Raw genomic sequence first — 16413 nt, forward strand, 5'->3', positions numbered from 1 at the left:
GTTAGGTTTTCATTTCAGTAGCAAGAGATATTTTATGTAACCATTTTATTGAGGAAGCGTCCTTCATTTGTAAACGTATGCTAACAACGTGATCTGCATTCACCTTGGAAAGTACAACCAATGATCCTTAAAATTAGATCACCTGGCTACGCCAGTTAAAAAGAAATACTAAAAAGAACTTCAAAACGTGTACAATGCAGCAGCACACGAACACAAGAAAATGGCTAAAAAATTAGAGCTACTTGCAACCTGCAGAATAAGCTTAATGGACAATACATTTTTAAAAGTGAAAATAGCGATGTTTCTGGTGACGTCCCCCATTGTTATTAATATGCAAACCAGAACCTAATTGGCTGTTGAAACAATGACTTCCTTTGTTCCGTGGTTGGCAAATTTGAATATCAAAAGAAATGTGACATCAATGTTTGTAAACAAGAAATATCACTATAGGAGAACGGAAAACTGACCGAGTTCGAATGACAAATCTCCCGAAACGACCGAAAAGCCTCCCCATTGTGCCCTTCGTCCGTTGTTTTGTTCGTCGTTCAAAAAACGTACGCGTTCTTATTTATTCCAAATTGAACTCGAAATCATGTGATAACTTATTCTAAAAAAATACATAATTCTGATTGGCTAAAAAAGGAGTGCAGTTTTCATGTAACACAGGTGCAAATTTGTCGTACGAGTGCAAATTGCAACCGCATGCTTCCAAGTTTAATTTACAGTTGAAGGACTTTTCAACGATAATCTCAGTTGTAAAAGTTTGAATTTGACAAATGTTGTGATCTGTTTCAATCAATCAGTAGAATGACCCCATTAAGTAATCACATAAATTCTCGAGACCAATTCGAATTTCTCGTGGTCACATTTAACTATCATGCGACTGGAGTCCAATCATGCAGCGCACTTTATAAAAAAAAGTGTTTGAGCTACGGGAAACTTTCTGGCAAAAACTGACCTCACTATCTACGAATTGACTACTTTAGCCTTGAACGCATCTTGAAAGAAAAGTTAAAAACTAGGATAGCGGGATATCACCCTTCGGCGCGAAGATAGAATTGCATGGAGAGCGGAGGGGTTCGAAAACGTTAAGAACCCTATAAAACTGCAGCTTTGTAATACAACTGGTATTCTGCAAAAAAAAAAACCAAAACAAAACAAAAAAAACACGTCACCAGTCAGCTACGCTGTTTCTTAGTGGTGCACTCCCTTCTTAAAAAATCCTGGGGCTCGTTTCTCGAAAGTCCCGAAACCTTACGGGCCATTTTCGGGTGTCACAATTCCGTCTGTATCTCAAGAACGGAGGGAATTTGAGTCCTCAAACTTCACAGCCAGTTTGCTCTTTGTTACCTTGAAAACATGTTAAAAGATCGGCTTTCCTGACCAAGCGGTGGGCAGGTTCCCAAATGGCTATTCGGGCCCGAAAGTTTTCGGGACTTTCGAGAAACGGGCCCCTGGTTCCTCCCCGAATTCCCCCAACTTTGATAAAGGGGTAAGGTAGAGAGAGGATGCAGTGTGCGTACCCCCATCTGCCGAACAGGTCTTTACTGCTGGAACACGCCACTATTTGAAGAGAAAGGCCAAACGGTCACCTCCCCGGCAGAATTTCCCCCTGTCGGGGTGAGAAGGGAATGTACATGCGGTAGAAGAACCTGTGGTCGCGGAGGCGAGATAGCTGGAAATCCCGACAGGTTAGGAGGCACAAAGGCGTTGTCGGTGTTTTCAGATGCCAACATCCTGGATATGACAACTTGTTGAAGTTCTTGAGCAGTCAATGAACCCAGGTTAGTGCTCAGTGGGGCGGTCAGCGGGGCATTCATCGCCATCCCGGCGTTGGTGGGATTCAAGTGATCACTCTGCTCTAATGGGGTTCTTGACGTGGCTCCGGGGGCCTGAGAGGTGGACACCGTGTTGGTTTCTAGCGGCGCAACGAAGCCAAACAAAATAGGTATTCGTTGAGACGCCACCGTGGCATTATGAGAGGTATTTGGGAGCACTGTATTGAGCGGCGTGGCTGTGGCTGCGTAGAGAGGGCTTGGAGTATTCAAGGGAGTGCATGTGTTTTGTGTATCCTGAATTGCCTGGGCCGGGAGAGAGCTCGAAATCGCAGGCGAGACTGATGTGTTAGCATCACTTGTATGAACAGTGTTCCCTTCATGTTGGCCAGCACCTTGGGTCTGGGTATTACACACGTCTACTGGTGGCTCAATTTGCCCTTGGGCATCCGTTGATTCAATGTTACCATTTTTCCCTTTTGATTTCTTTCGCCTGAAAAACAACCCAAAAAGTTCTTGAACACTTGAATGTCGTGTTATATTTAAAAATTCGAGCATGCCACTCTAACCGCAAAGTACAAACCACAACAAATCGCCTAACTTTGTTCGGCATCTCCGCATGTCCACATTTGTTTTCTAACTGGAACATTTTCCTCTAGCGGTTGGATAGACAATCCACTTCTTTTCTACCAACGAATCGCCTAACTTCGTTTGGCAACTACACGTGTTTACACTTGTTTTCTAAATGGAAAATTTTCCTCTAGCGGTTGGATAGCCAATCTGCCTCTTCTCTATCATCATTTACAAATCAAAGAACTTTTAGACCTCTTGACTGCCTAAATCGTCTATTTTTCTCCATTTGTGTGTACGTGTCCGTAACCCTTTTTATGAAGAACAAAATAACGATGATGATGATGATTATGATTATAATAATAATAATAAAAAACCTCCCTCTCATCACCAAACAACTTTTTTAAACCTACAATTTTTTAAAATTACATGTGAGTATGGTGGCGAGTGTATGAAGAAATTGAGTAAATTGTCACTGAAAGAAAGAATTGAAGACAAGGGATGCTCGGTTTTACAAATGACGAGCAAAAACAGCGACAAAAAGCGAAACAACAAATCTTCGTTCGAGCCCGTTTATTCTGTCCGTCTATTTCCACCAACATACTTATATTCAGACTGAGCTTTACTTTTCTCTTTCCGAGAGCCTACGTGCCTTTTGGTCAGCGCCACGACGCGCCTTGGTGCTGACCAAAAGACACGTGGGCTCTGGGAACGAGATTGCGTAAGTATTAACGGAAAAGAATAGGTATTGCTTTTCCAAGTATATTGACCGCCGTAACAAACATGAACCGGCACACTCGTACCTTTGCTTGCCTTCTCCACCGTTTTCATGCCAGCGTTTGACGTGTTTTTTCAGATTCCCCGCCTGAGCAAACGCCTGTCCACATTGTTCACACGAGTAAGGTTTATCACCGCTGTGTGTTCTGCAGTGCATGGCCAAGCTACTGGGACATAAGAAAGCTTTTCCGCACAGACTGCAGAAATATTTCTTTTCTCGGATCTTCTCCTTGGGGCGCTGTTCCTTATTGTGAACAAACCTGAAAATAATATAATTTCTTCTTCTTTAACACAAAACTCCAGTAATGCGTTTTTCCAAACTGATCTAAAAAAAGTCTGGATCGAATAACCTACAGTCACTGACGCCCGCGGCGTCATCTTGCTGAGAGCACTTTCGCCGTAAAAGCTACGTAAAGACAATAACGTTATGGGTAAAACGGAGCCTCCTTCGTTATTAGAGCGGTTTTCAAATTAGTGTCTGTAAAACCAAAACCAAAGTAATTACTTTGGCCAATCAAAAGGGACGGAGACAATCTAGTAAACCAATCAAAACTCGAAGTAATTACACGTAGCCGACAGAAAGGGCGGGAAAATGTGCACGCGCCAGCCACGATTGGTTTTGGTTTCACTTCTGATTGACGGAAAAAGTGGCGCGAGAACTTTGAACCAATCACCGAGTGAAGTAATGCAAAACCAAAGTAATTCACTAATTACTTTCGACACTCAATTGAAAATCACTCTATGCATAAAAACTTTGAAAGTTGCTTTCAAAGGAGCCAATGACTAGAAGCGTACAACTTCATTGCATTTACCGAACGGCGTTTCCACCGACCGAGTTATTTATTTATTTTCCCACGAAACCATGGGGTTGAGAATGGTCAGTCGTCCAAGCCAAATCTTATTTAAGAACTAGTCTAAAAATGGCTTGATCTGTGAAAATGCCGTTACATACACCTAGTATTGGAGTTGTAGGCCTCTGCTCGCGAAAAGTCAAGAAATGTTTTTGTGATGAGCCTACGTCTGCCTGACCTCAAGGTATTTACACATTATCACATCTTCAGCAAGTGTTTTCGATTTCGGTCGGATTTTCTCACTTTTTCGCTCGTACTTGGTATTTCCAAATTTTTGGAGTTTAAGGAATTTAATAAAACAATTATTCCATTCGCGCTGTTAGTTATGAGACTGGTTATAGCCTGGACTATTTACCACCTCGTATCCAACGCGTGCTCATGGAATATTTGTTGAATATATGTACCTAATTGACCTCTTACACAAGGGCTTTATGGGCCAATGAAACAATCACAGAACTTGCGGGAGCAACACTAGTTGGCTAATCACAAGCGCAACTGACAGATGATTCGTGAAAGAACAAGTTTAGAAGGTAGAGTGTCACTTGAATCTTGAACGGATTGCGATTCCTTCGCGGTACAGCACACTCGAATTTCAAGGGCTATGTCACGTTATTTTAAGGTGTTTAGGGGAGATCTTTAGTTAATCACGACTTTAAAACTAGAAAATGGTAATGTGGATTTCTTTTACTGATAAAATCATCGTTACATCACGAAGATGATTCTGAGTAAAAACGGCCTTTATCCAGGCCATAAACTTGAAAAACGTCGGGCCAACTTTTTTCAAGATTACCCAAATGCAATCCGTTTCAATCTTGTCCATTTGTGTCCATCCATGGTTTTCTTTCTTTTTGCTGTTTTTTTTTTTTGTTCAACAGATTTAAGTGCGGGTTATTTCAATGTTTCAGTCTACTTTTTAGGCATTTTGGGTGTCATGAAATTACATCATTTTGCGTGACACAGCCCCTTTAAGTTGACTGTGTTCAGGAGCAGTGACACGTGATTTGTGAAGGTTTGGAAATGCGGCACAGTTCAGTGGCGGCAAATAGTATCGTGCTTACGTGTTGATATCGAACGGAGCATCGTAATTGGACGCTGTACCTTGGGCATGTTAATCTTAACACGTAAATTGTTACGGGCGCTTCGTGTATTTTTTTCACTTACTCAAGGATAATTACCACAGGATATTTGCCTCGCGAAGCGTCTGTCACATTCACTGAATGCAGTTTCCTGACAGTACTTCACTAGGGTAACAATGCCCTGTGTAAACGCAACCATTTTCTGTCAACGCAAGGGTCATTCGCCAAGGTAAAACTGCTCCATGTGATCACATCTATTTAAGTGAACATACCTCACATGTTTAGTCAAGTTCCCTGGTTGGCTGAATCCCTTTTCACACACGTGACACTGGTATGGTTTCTCTCCAGTGTGAGTACGTTGATGAGCTTTTAAATCTGAGGGGCCTGGAAACATTTTTCCACATTGCTCGCAAGCATACTTCCGGGAATTTTTGTTGTTAATAGGTCCACCTTCAATCATTGGACAACGCTTGCACCTGGCAAAAAGGTGAACATAACGTAAGCTTCACGAGAGTTGTACAATACAGATAAATAACGCAGGAACTCATCAAAGGGAGCGTCTATCTCCACCAGTTCCTTGAGACAACCCTTTCCCGAGTAAAGACATTTTTAGGAACAGGTTTTTCCCTGACACTGAGATTGCTCTGTTTTGATTGGCTTTTACAACAGTGGGCTTGCTGAATCTCCCAAGGGAGACGTTATCTAAATAAATATACTCGGGGATGTATCATGTTACCCTCGAAACTGACATGACTCTGTTTTGATTGGCTTTTACAACAGTGGGCTTGCTGAATCTCCCAAGGGAGGCGTTCTCAAAATAAATATACTCGGGGAAGTATCATGTTACCCTTGACACTGACATGGCTCTGTTTTGATTGGCTTTTACAACAGTGGGTTTGCTGAATCCCCCAAGGGAGGCGTTCTATAAATAAATCTGCTCGGGAAAGGGCTAACTCCTGGGCCAAGTATGGGATATACAGGCCTTCCTTGATGAGCTCCTGATATAACGAGATTCACGTTACTTGGTGTACGTGTCACAAAGTGACCACAACCAGAACCCTAACCAAAGCGCATTGAAGACATGTACAAGCTCGTGGGCTCAAGGGTACACCTTGTGGCACATTGTGAAGAAAATCACATCACACAGTTGTATCGGATAGGTATGAGCTTTACAAAGCGTTTGGAACCAATCCTGACTCGTGAGAACATACTACGTCAGCCAGGTCTGAGAGGTGCTCAGCTGCGATCAACGATACTACGTTTTCCGAGGCACACAGATCCGCCAACGCAGTGCAGATGGTTTATGCACGAAAAGCTCGATCACGCCATCCTAAGGCTGATACAATCCGTCGACGTGACATCTCCCCCCAACTACAATCGCACCTTTCGCGCCTTCCAACAAATTAGACTTAACGAATAGAAAGTGGTTCAGCGTTGTCTGTACTCTTATCGACAACGATATTCGTCATCACAGTGATCAAAATGATTGGCTATTACATTGCGTGACAAATTGACGCGAGCATGATGCGTACAGCGTTGTCTGGACTGTTATCGACAACGGAAAATTAGCCAATCAGATTGCGAGATTACAAGCAATTGTGGTAAAATTCTAACTGGTTTAAATTGGCCTTCGTCGAAAAAACAACGGACAAGTTCACGACATTACCTGATGTGTTTCCTCAAACCCGACTTTTGAACAAAGTCCTTGCCGCAGAGATCGCATTTGTAAGGTTTTTCTCCAGTATGGCATCTGCAAGCGTGAACAGAGGTCGCTAATCACAAAAACGTGTTAAAGAACTTACAGAAAGAAAAGCAGTATTGGTAAATTAAACTATCTTCCCAGCCTCACTTCTTCCTAAACTCAATTCCATCTCTTGCTGTTGTTACCCTTTAGCAATTAAGACTTGATCTAACTTGTTATCTTACCGGAAATGAACGACCAGTTGATAGCTGGTCAAAAATGTCTTATCGCACTTTTCACAGCGATGTGTCTTGTGAGGCGAGGCCATGGGTCCCGTGTGTCTCCTCTTCGTATGCTTCCACAAATTTTGTTGCGATGCGAAAGTCGCCCCGCACTCACTACACATACAGGCCTTGTCTGTGGTACCCTGGTGTGTCTTCACGTGTTCCACTAGTTCCGGTTCCGCATCGAATACTTGTTCGCAGCCGTCAAAATTGCAGCAAAACTTGTCGCTGGTGTATTTCTTTTGTACTTCTTCCTTCTCGAAGTGACTTGCGTGTTTGTGCCGCCAAAGGTGACCTTAGAGAAACATTGTGTACAAACGGCATGTCAACACTCACACCTATGGTATGGTTATGGTTTATGGTTTTGATTTATGTACTGTACATAACACAAAGTCTCAGGGCGGTTTACAATTCTTTCTCTAAGGTAAGATCGGACGTCAGCCCCTATCAGTTCATATTTGATCTCACCCACCCAATCCACGCAAGTATGTGAAAGGAGGACTGACCACAACACCGGGGTCTCCTACTCTTCACGAACAGTCGATTGATTACTAGGAAAAGTTGTTAAACGGGGCCTACGGTTTATAGTCCTCATCCGAGGAAACTTAAAAATCTAACCATTTGGGGGGGGGGGGGGGGGGGAAATTACAAAGGCAGCACTTTCTCCTCAGTTATTTCAAGACCCCCAGTGTTGGTCCGGCCGGATTCGAATTCGCGACCTCCCACATAACAACCAGATGCTCACAAAATCTCATTTCAATACAGGATAGGAATTCTCATTGGAGTTGTAATTCACTAAAGGATAGGAGTTTAATTCAGAGATGAGCGTTAGGGTGAGTGTTTTGCAACAGACCCGACCCTTACCTCGTTGAGTGTAAGTGGCATCGCAGTAATCGCATTTATACGGACGTAAACCATCGTGCACGGATTGTATGTGGACCGACAGGACGCGACTGTTGACATACACCTTGTTACACATATCACAAGTCACGGGCGCATTGGAGCCTCCTTTCGACTGTTTTGACCTTGGGATCTTTTCGTGTACGCTCTTGATGTGCCGGGTCAGGTGTGTTTTCTGAGTGAACCTCCAAGAGCACTGTTCACACTGGAATGGTCTCTCCCCTGTATGACACCTCTGATGGCTCTGTAGAAGCAACAACGGGATGCAGAAACTTTGAATTAGTTTAACCATGATGCAAGGATTAAATTGAACTTTCTAATGCTTTCTTGCGTATCTCATGCAACAGTGATAATTGCTAAGCCAGAGAGATTTACTTACAAATCTAGCGCCTCTTTCTCCACCAATGAAAAATAAAGCCAAAAGCAATCGCACCTTGCACACGCGCAATTTCCCGTGCTTTGGAAATAGAATTCTGATTGGTTATCGCGCTGTTTGCGTTTAATGTGGTTGGTCACATGAATTACAGTGGTTTTAGACATTCGACCCTGTACGCTGCTTTATTTAGACACCAGGAGCCGGTTGTTCAAAATCCTAGCTTAAAATTAAGCATGTAGTTTATTTCTCTACTCACAAACGCTGTTCAATGCTGATATTCGGCAAAACTTTACATTAGAAGAAGTCAATCTTGAAAAAGCAAAATAGACACAAGAAACCTTCACCAAAAATCTGGACATGAAACAAAAATTTACGCTAATCCTGGATTAAGTTAATCGGCTTTCGAACAACCGAGCCCAGCAGGTCTGGGAAGAAAACTCTTTCTAATTTTGCTGACTGAAATACTTATAAATTGAGTGTGGAAAGTAATCCCCTGTTAGGCTCACTTTTGCATTTCTATCTTTCGTCATTGCCTTGAAAATCTTGCGACACATTCACAGGAAGAGCAAGGTCAGCAAGCCATGTATAATATATCAATATTCAGACGAGACGGCAGGGCTCTATGGTTAACTCAGTTTTACATCTAATATCAATATTCAAACGAGACGGCAGGGATCTACGGTTAACTTTTACATTTATTTTGTCTGATCATGCTCAGTGGATATTCGGATACAAAATAATATGGGCTTTTTGTCTCATGTATTGAAGCCTAACGCCAGCTGAAGTGCTTGCTTCCCTAAAACAGTTCGCTTTGAATCGATCGACTTGATTTTTTCTCTGCGACTGTTGTTATTGGTTGCTGTATATTATTTGAATATAGCAGTCACTATGAGGATCGTCTTATCGGTCATTCAACGGCTCTCAACCGTTGATGAGTGGAAGTTCAGTAAAGCGTTATGTAGCATCTCATCTAATAAGTGGGAGGTATCGGACTCGGATGCAATTCGGACTCGGTTCCCACTCGGAATAGGTTCGGGCCGAAGAAATTTGAAAACGCCGGAGCCTCTTTGTTCGGGTACAAGCAAGCTAACACTTAGAACTCCCATTGGAGGCTCGAAAAATTTGTTTTTTCTTCTTCTCAGTGTTACGTTTTCAGCTGTGCTTCGAAATTTGAAGAACACTCCTCTAAACACAAACCTTCAGGGCATGTTGTGAGTCGAACGTCTTCTCGCAGCCTTCCTCGGGACAAATGAATTTCTTCTCTCGCTGCTTAGATGACTTCGGTGTATACCCGGGTGCGTGTTTTTTACGATGTTTATTCAAATTGCTTTTGGATGAAAACGTCTTTCCGCATTCTTGGCACTTCAGCGCATCACTTTGGCTGTGAATTATCACATGTTCCTTGAGGTAGGATTTGTTGTAAGTCTTGTGGCAGATGGGGCATTCTGCTTGCTTTTCTGTTGAACTGTGTTTAGCGCGGACATGCCGGCACTTGTCTTTCTGGTTTGGAAACTGCACATCGCACTTCGCACACCTGAAATTGAAAACCCGGTAACTCATAACGTTATAAGATTATCGATGTAATGAAACGGCCAAACCGTTACTTTCTTACATAAAAAACAATTCACTTGTCCACAGTCCCCTACCCACTTCACCCATTTTTTTATCTTTGGCCTCGTTTGGTAGATACACCATATTCGTCTAGGGTCGCAAGCAAAGTAAAATACCAAATGATAAAACAGTAACTTCAATCCGGGATAACAGTTGTCCTATACATCTGTAACTTAGTCCGTGTAAGTATAAGCTCCCAAAGAAAATGGCGTTCCCCGGCCCTTGTGGTGGGAACGAACAGCTAACGACAGTTCTCTTGCTATAGACCTTTTCGGCTTGTACATTTTGTTTTCCCAATACAGATCATGTGATAATACTCAGGAAGTTTGGTCTTTTGTTTTGTTCATTGAAATGAGAGCATGCACTCTTTTTAATGAACAAAACAAAGGACCAAGCCTCCTGAGTATCATCACATGATCTGTATTGGGAAAACAAAATGTACAAGCCGAAAAGGTCTATTCCAGGCGGAGTCGGAAATTAGGCCACCAAACCAGGGAGCTTAGCGAGTTGGCAATTATTTTCGGCCATTGAGGAGTCGCTTGCGGTTATTTAAATCGGACATACAACAGGCGTGCTATTTTTTTATTTTTCTTATTGAATTGGCACGTGCTCTCTCTCCTCATTTAATCTTACCCGTGAAAACACGTATCATTTTTAAGTCGCTTAACGAAGTCTGCAAACAAACCACTTACAGGAATGTTCAGCGAGACAACGGGTGTCGTGAAAACACGGCCCATATGTACCGTTAAAATCCAGGGATAATGGGCTCCTGTCAAATCATTACAAGCCGGTTTTTGTTTATCATATACACCCTTTTTACGATCTCCCACACGCTAGGATCTACGACAGCGACTTCGACGAGAGTTCACCTCAAAATGTAACTTTGCACTACTTTTTCGCGTTTATTTCATCTCGTTCACGTCGTTGTTATGCAGAATACTGCAAAAATATGAGATAAAATGCGTGCTGCACTTTTTCAACTTTTCACTCACTACTTAACTCACTACTTCCACTTAACTCACTACTTAAAATACTGCCATGGTCTGGCACAATTTCCGGTTTATAGCGGCGTTTGTTCAAAGGTCCATTCAAGTTAAAGCAGACGGATGAATCACAGAGAGTTACGAAATGACAACAACACCGACAACTGCTAAATTGAAGATTACCCGCCCGACAACACTAGAGACCTTTAAATTCTAAGACGAGAACGAGTACGAGATTTAACTGTCCGTTTTAGCGAAAATACTTAGAAGATTCATAACCCGGACGATTTACCTTACTCTTTATTAGCAGTGTAGGTTGCTCAGTTATTGTTACTGCTGATAACTTAACCTTTTTGCTGATCAAAAAATGCCAAAACTGCTACCGTGTTGTTGACGTGTTTTGACACGACAACATTCTTGCAAAACCTCGTACTAAGATGACGACGGTATCACGTTTTTCCCACCAAAATGACGCTGGTTTGCGCGCGCTCACTGTTGTTCTATGAGAAAATCTCGTAGTCGTAGTCGTTCTCGTTCTAGCATCTAAAGCTCTCTATTGACAACAACAAGACCGCGAAGACTTTATTAAACCCAGTTTTTTTTCCAAGGGTAAACGGCTTGGCAGGAGAGAATACACATTACATCACGCTATGAACAGGAAAACTTTGTGATATTTTAATACCATGTAAAGGATGTATTGTTTTGCAGCATGAAGCTATATGGGGTCAAAGTCCACGGGCCAACTTTCTTAACTGAAATTCAACCCAACAATTAAATTCGTTTGACTCCTGAAAACACAGCTTGGAACACAGCACATCACATCGACGTGCAAAAAATGATGCATTTTGTAGCAAATTTATTATACTTCTATTTGCCAGACGTAAACTAGCTCTTCAGAAATAAGAAAGTTGGAGAACATCGAGCCATCATTATAAGGCACGCTTGGGGGGCATGCATTATCGTCAAAAATGAAAAAAAAAATGAGCTTCCGAGATCAAAGTCTGGACGCACGTGCTCGCGTGGCGAGAAAATAAAACCGGCACTTTCTATATAACTTGGAAAACTAATAACCTCCATCAAACGCTAAGCCCAAACGCCTTGTGTAACTTTCTCTGAAAACGTCTGCTTTTTCGTTAAATGGATAAAATGGTAAGTTTCGGCAATTTATTTATCAGTGTCACTTGTTTCCTTAATTTTGCAAACTTCGTGAGTCCTTCTTTTACTCAAAAACATCAGTTGATCGATTGAAGTTTCATAAGCTAGATCCGTGAGTCAGTCACTGCATTTTGATGGAAACGCTACGTGCTGAAGCCGACTTGTTGATTTCTCAGCGGTGACGGCGCAGAAATGGATAACAGAGGGTGCTGTTAGATAGCAGCCACATTTATACGCGATGAGGTAAATTCCAGAAGCTACAGTGAATGATATTTGTGATCATCTGACTCTGGGGGTAGAAAACGAAAAAAAACATCCACAAATGCAACATAAAGAACATAAAGCGTCAGTACACTGAGAGCCGTTCAAGTTTGCGGCAAATATAGATATAACGGTTGCTACAAAAAAACTAATACTTACCTTGGCAGATGATCTGCTGGAGGGTCTTTCTCGTGAGCTTGAAGTTGCGCAACTTCATCGAATTCTTCATCACAAATTTTACAGCTGAACAGAGAGAAAATTACGATAGTGGAATCAAAAAGAACTTTACCACAATAAAAACCCGAATGTGATTACATAACCAGTTAAGAGATAAAATTATATGTTGATTATGTCAAGGGCATCAGTTATCTTCCTAATAAATGCGCCGAAATATTTACCTCTGGATAAACGATCCAAGTATAGTTTGGCGACTTAAAGACCAGAAGAAGGATAATGTCACAATGTTTTCGGTAGAACACGGAAAACCCAAAGGATGTTTTATTCAGTTTTTAGTTAACGGTCGAAAAGCCCAAACTTCCAATTAAGGACCATCCTGATGCAAAAACTGTTTCTCTTATTAATGATATAAATGCAAAAAACCACCGTTAAACTACCGCAAGCAGTATTCCCTTCCCCTCGGCAGTATTTCTACCATTTACGTAAACTAGTAACCGAATTAATACTAACATACGATTTCCTAAATGAATATGGAAGGTGGCAATGCACAGTCTTATTTTGTTTCTGTCTACCTAAACTGTTTTCCTTTCTGTAACTCACATAAAACCAGCAATAAGAGATTTCGCTTTTGTTCAAGATTCACCAGATATTTGAGAGATATTGATACTGAGAGTTTGCCATGCTAAAATTAATTTATTATCTTTCTCCTTTGGATCTTATTTATGTCACAAACGCACAAGTTGAGAAGCAGTTTTTCCTGAAAGGAACAGTGAAACTGCCGTAACCCAATAATGATGACGATGATCATAAATTAAGTCCTGCAGGATGGTGATAACGTTCTATCTTTCAATTATGACAAGCAAAGTTTAACTTAGCATTTACTTAAACATTAGAGCGGTTTTCAATTGAGTGTCGAAAGTAATTAGCGAATTACTTTGGTTTTGAATTACTTTACTCAGTGATTGGTTCAAAGTTCTCGCGCCACTTTTTCAACCAATCAGAAGTGAAACCAAAACCAATCGTGGCTCGCGCGTGCACATTTTCTCGCGCTTACGATGTCGGCTACGTGTAATTACTTCGAGTTTTGATTGGTTTACTCGAGTGTCTCCGTCCTTTTTGATTGGCCAAAGTAATTACTTTCGTTCATTTGAAAACTGCTGTAAGAATCCTTACATAGGTTTTCCTCCACAAAGGTGTTTCTGCAGCAAAGAGGCTTTTGTGAACTCCAGCGTACATGTGCTGCACTGGAACTCTTTTGAAAGACATTCCATGGCAGCACTGTGCTCTAGGGCTTTCTCTTTCTCTCTGAACTCTTCCAAGCAGTGGGCACAGCAGTACTTGACCGCGTCTGGAAACAAGACACCACAGCAACTTAATTATCCCTTTAATTGATTCAATGAAAAAATAACATAAAAGCCACTCAGTATGCCTGACAGACGTATTTCCAGTTGTCCTTCCTTGTTAATTTTATGGTGAACAGAAACAAGAACTGCATGCAGACTTGAAGCCACCAAGATTTGTCTTGAATAAAACTTTGATCTCAACATTGTAAAACACAGCAGCTGTAACATTTTTTCTTTCTCCTCAGACACTTTCCTTGTAATGAACTGCCTAAGTCAGTCGTCTGTCTTTGTTTCATGGCTGAACTTGTGTGACACACGCATTCATTACATAGATGATTACTGATCCCTGCACTGACTGGTTGCACTTGACGTGACTATTATGCAATAATCAGCTAAGCGGCTTTTTTTCAAATTGCCACAAGCCGTTTGGTGAAGGTGACAGATGAAGAAATTAGTATTATTGTCTAAAAAAAAATTCCTATTTTCCAAATAATCTCAAAATCACCTATGTAATTATTCTAAAACTTTAAGTCTCAGTTTTTATTCACTGATATTCACCGAGCCTGAGGTGAATAATATTAATAATTGTTAAATATCACCACAAACTGCTTTGCATTCCAGCTTCAAATTATTTTTGCGCAACAAAGAAATTTGTATTTGGCATTATAGGTTCATAGCATTTAAAACCCCGGGGAGGTACGCCCATATATCGTAAAGCGGGAATTATTGTCAGAAATGTTCAAAAATACCCCTAAAAGATACTGGAGTCTTACATAAGGTGGCGTGGCAACATAAGATTTTTATCCCTAAAAGATACCACAAGGTAAGGTACATGTTAATATTTTGAACATAATTAAACGATAAAAGCAAATTTAAAAGCTGTCATTGCCGTTATTATTATGTAACATGTTATTATCTGAAAAAAATACCCTAAAAGATACCATCTTAGACTTTGGTGGCCCAAAAACCTTTAGACACCCTTAAAGATACCAGATCCCTGATAGATACATGTACGAGAATCACCCCACCCGTGGCCAACTGGAGTCCCCTTCCCGGGATTTAAAAGAGGTAAAAGTCAACAATTTTCGACATCCCAAGACAACAATGCTCTTGCTTAGGCTTGCTAAGAAACATCACCTACATTCTGGGGAGCAGGAGGAGCTTTAATACCAAAGAACTGTCAGAAACATCAACAAAGAAAAGCTTATTAAAAAAAGACAGGACACTCAAAGAAGTACATGTACTCAAGATATTTTTTCTCCTTTCTTCTCAACACCATGATCACCTGTGTCCTGAGGTGGAGGGATATTGATAAATATTAAGATGCAAAGATTATACAGAGCCCTATTAAATGTTTGAGTCAGAGTTGTTTAGGCAAAAATCCTAGGCATCAGGTTTTTACACAGGTAGGAAATTATCTTACTTGCTTCACATTCAGGACCAATGACAGTCAGTTCCTTGATCTTTGGTTGCTTTTTCTTCTTTTTGACGATGATTTCCTCCAACACCTCAATGTCATTACCACAACTCCTTTTCCTCTTAATAGTATTTTTGGTAGACTTTGGTAGACTGTTTGGAATAAAATCATCATCATCTTCATCATCATCTTCATCATCATTTTCATCATCATCATCATCTCCATTGCTATCATCTTCCATTTCAGTGTCTTGTTCACCACAACTTTCCTCCGTTACCTTGTAAAGCTCATCTCCTTCACTATCACTGCCATCATTACTGCTGTCATCATCGCCGTCATCCTTGTCTACTCCATCGTCATTGTCATCATCATTATCATCAACTGGATTAACATAAACTTTTGACTCATCAACTTTTCTGTCAAGTGGAACGACAGCGATTCGTCCACCACTTTCATCAGTAATGTAGGAGACACTTGGCACAGCTTCCATGGTAGGTCCATTTTCTAATTTTTTGGAAGACAGCAAGAGAGGATTAAGGACCAGGAAATATATACCTGGTAATATATTTTTAGCTATTTGGGGGTGCCATATGGTTTAAAATGTCAATGGAACTTTTACTTTTCATTGCAGTCATTCTCATTGACATAGACTTCAAGTACACTGTAAAAACCACAAGGCAGAAATTTCATGTAAATCAATAAAGATGATTGCTTTTAACACAAGGACCTGAAATCAAGTCCAGTACATGTCATTTTTTTTTCACCGCAAATGTTGAACTTATTCAAGGACAGTTCTAATTAATCATTAAATTTAACTACATTGTGTAAATCCTTAAAGGCAACATAAACAACTATATTTTGGAATGTTCACACTGTCCTTTTAGCAGCTAAATTTTGGGTGACTAGATTGTTCTCACTCTAGTTTTAGATTGAATTGCAAAGACCCAGTATTACAGTTCTTCAGATTTTGAGAACATTTTGCTCATGTGGGAGTTTTGGGTGTCAGTTGCCCTATATTTCCTAAAATATTTCATAAACACTGTAAATTATAATTCTCTGAGATTATATATTTTAAGTCCAATCGACATGTTACATCCAAAACCAACGTCAAGTGTGAAAAAATTGAAGCGAAACCCAAAAATTTACATGTGCTCAAAAACATGACCAAATAAGCTA

The 16413-nt window shown here is 40.9% G+C and overlaps 2 protein-coding genes across 2 annotated transcripts in view; both read right to left on the reverse strand.

Annotated features, from left to right (window-relative positions):
• The window catches only part of LOC138060786 (forkhead box protein N3-like), a 234556-nt gene that overhangs the window by 23861 nt on the left and 194282 nt on the right, over positions 1-16413 (reverse strand). The gene's annotated exons all lie outside the window — the stretch shown is intronic.
• Positions 36-16413, reverse strand: part of LOC138060781 (zinc finger protein 665-like) — a 20937-nt gene continuing 4559 nt past the window's right edge. The window contains exons 4-13 of the mRNA XM_068906646.1: positions 15244-15741; positions 13651-13825; positions 12460-12543; positions 9488-9824; positions 7879-8158; positions 6976-7309; positions 6716-6799; positions 5322-5525; positions 3149-3382; positions 36-2268 (exon numbers count right to left, since the gene is read on the reverse strand). Coding sequence (XP_068762747.1) covers positions 1545-2268; positions 3149-3382; positions 5322-5525; positions 6716-6799; positions 6976-7309; positions 7879-8158; positions 9488-9824; positions 12460-12543; positions 13651-13825; positions 15244-15741 — 2954 coding nt within the window. The 3' untranslated portion in view covers positions 36-1544. The remainder of the gene's footprint in view (positions 2269-3148; positions 3383-5321; positions 5526-6715; positions 6800-6975; positions 7310-7878; positions 8159-9487; positions 9825-12459; positions 12544-13650; positions 13826-15243; positions 15742-16413) is intronic.

This window comes from Montipora capricornis, chromosome 8 (assembly GCF_036669925.1).
Source record: "Montipora capricornis isolate CH-2021 chromosome 8, ASM3666992v2, whole genome shotgun sequence".
NCBI classification, from domain to species: Eukaryota; Metazoa; Cnidaria; class Anthozoa; order Scleractinia; family Acroporidae; genus Montipora; species Montipora capricornis.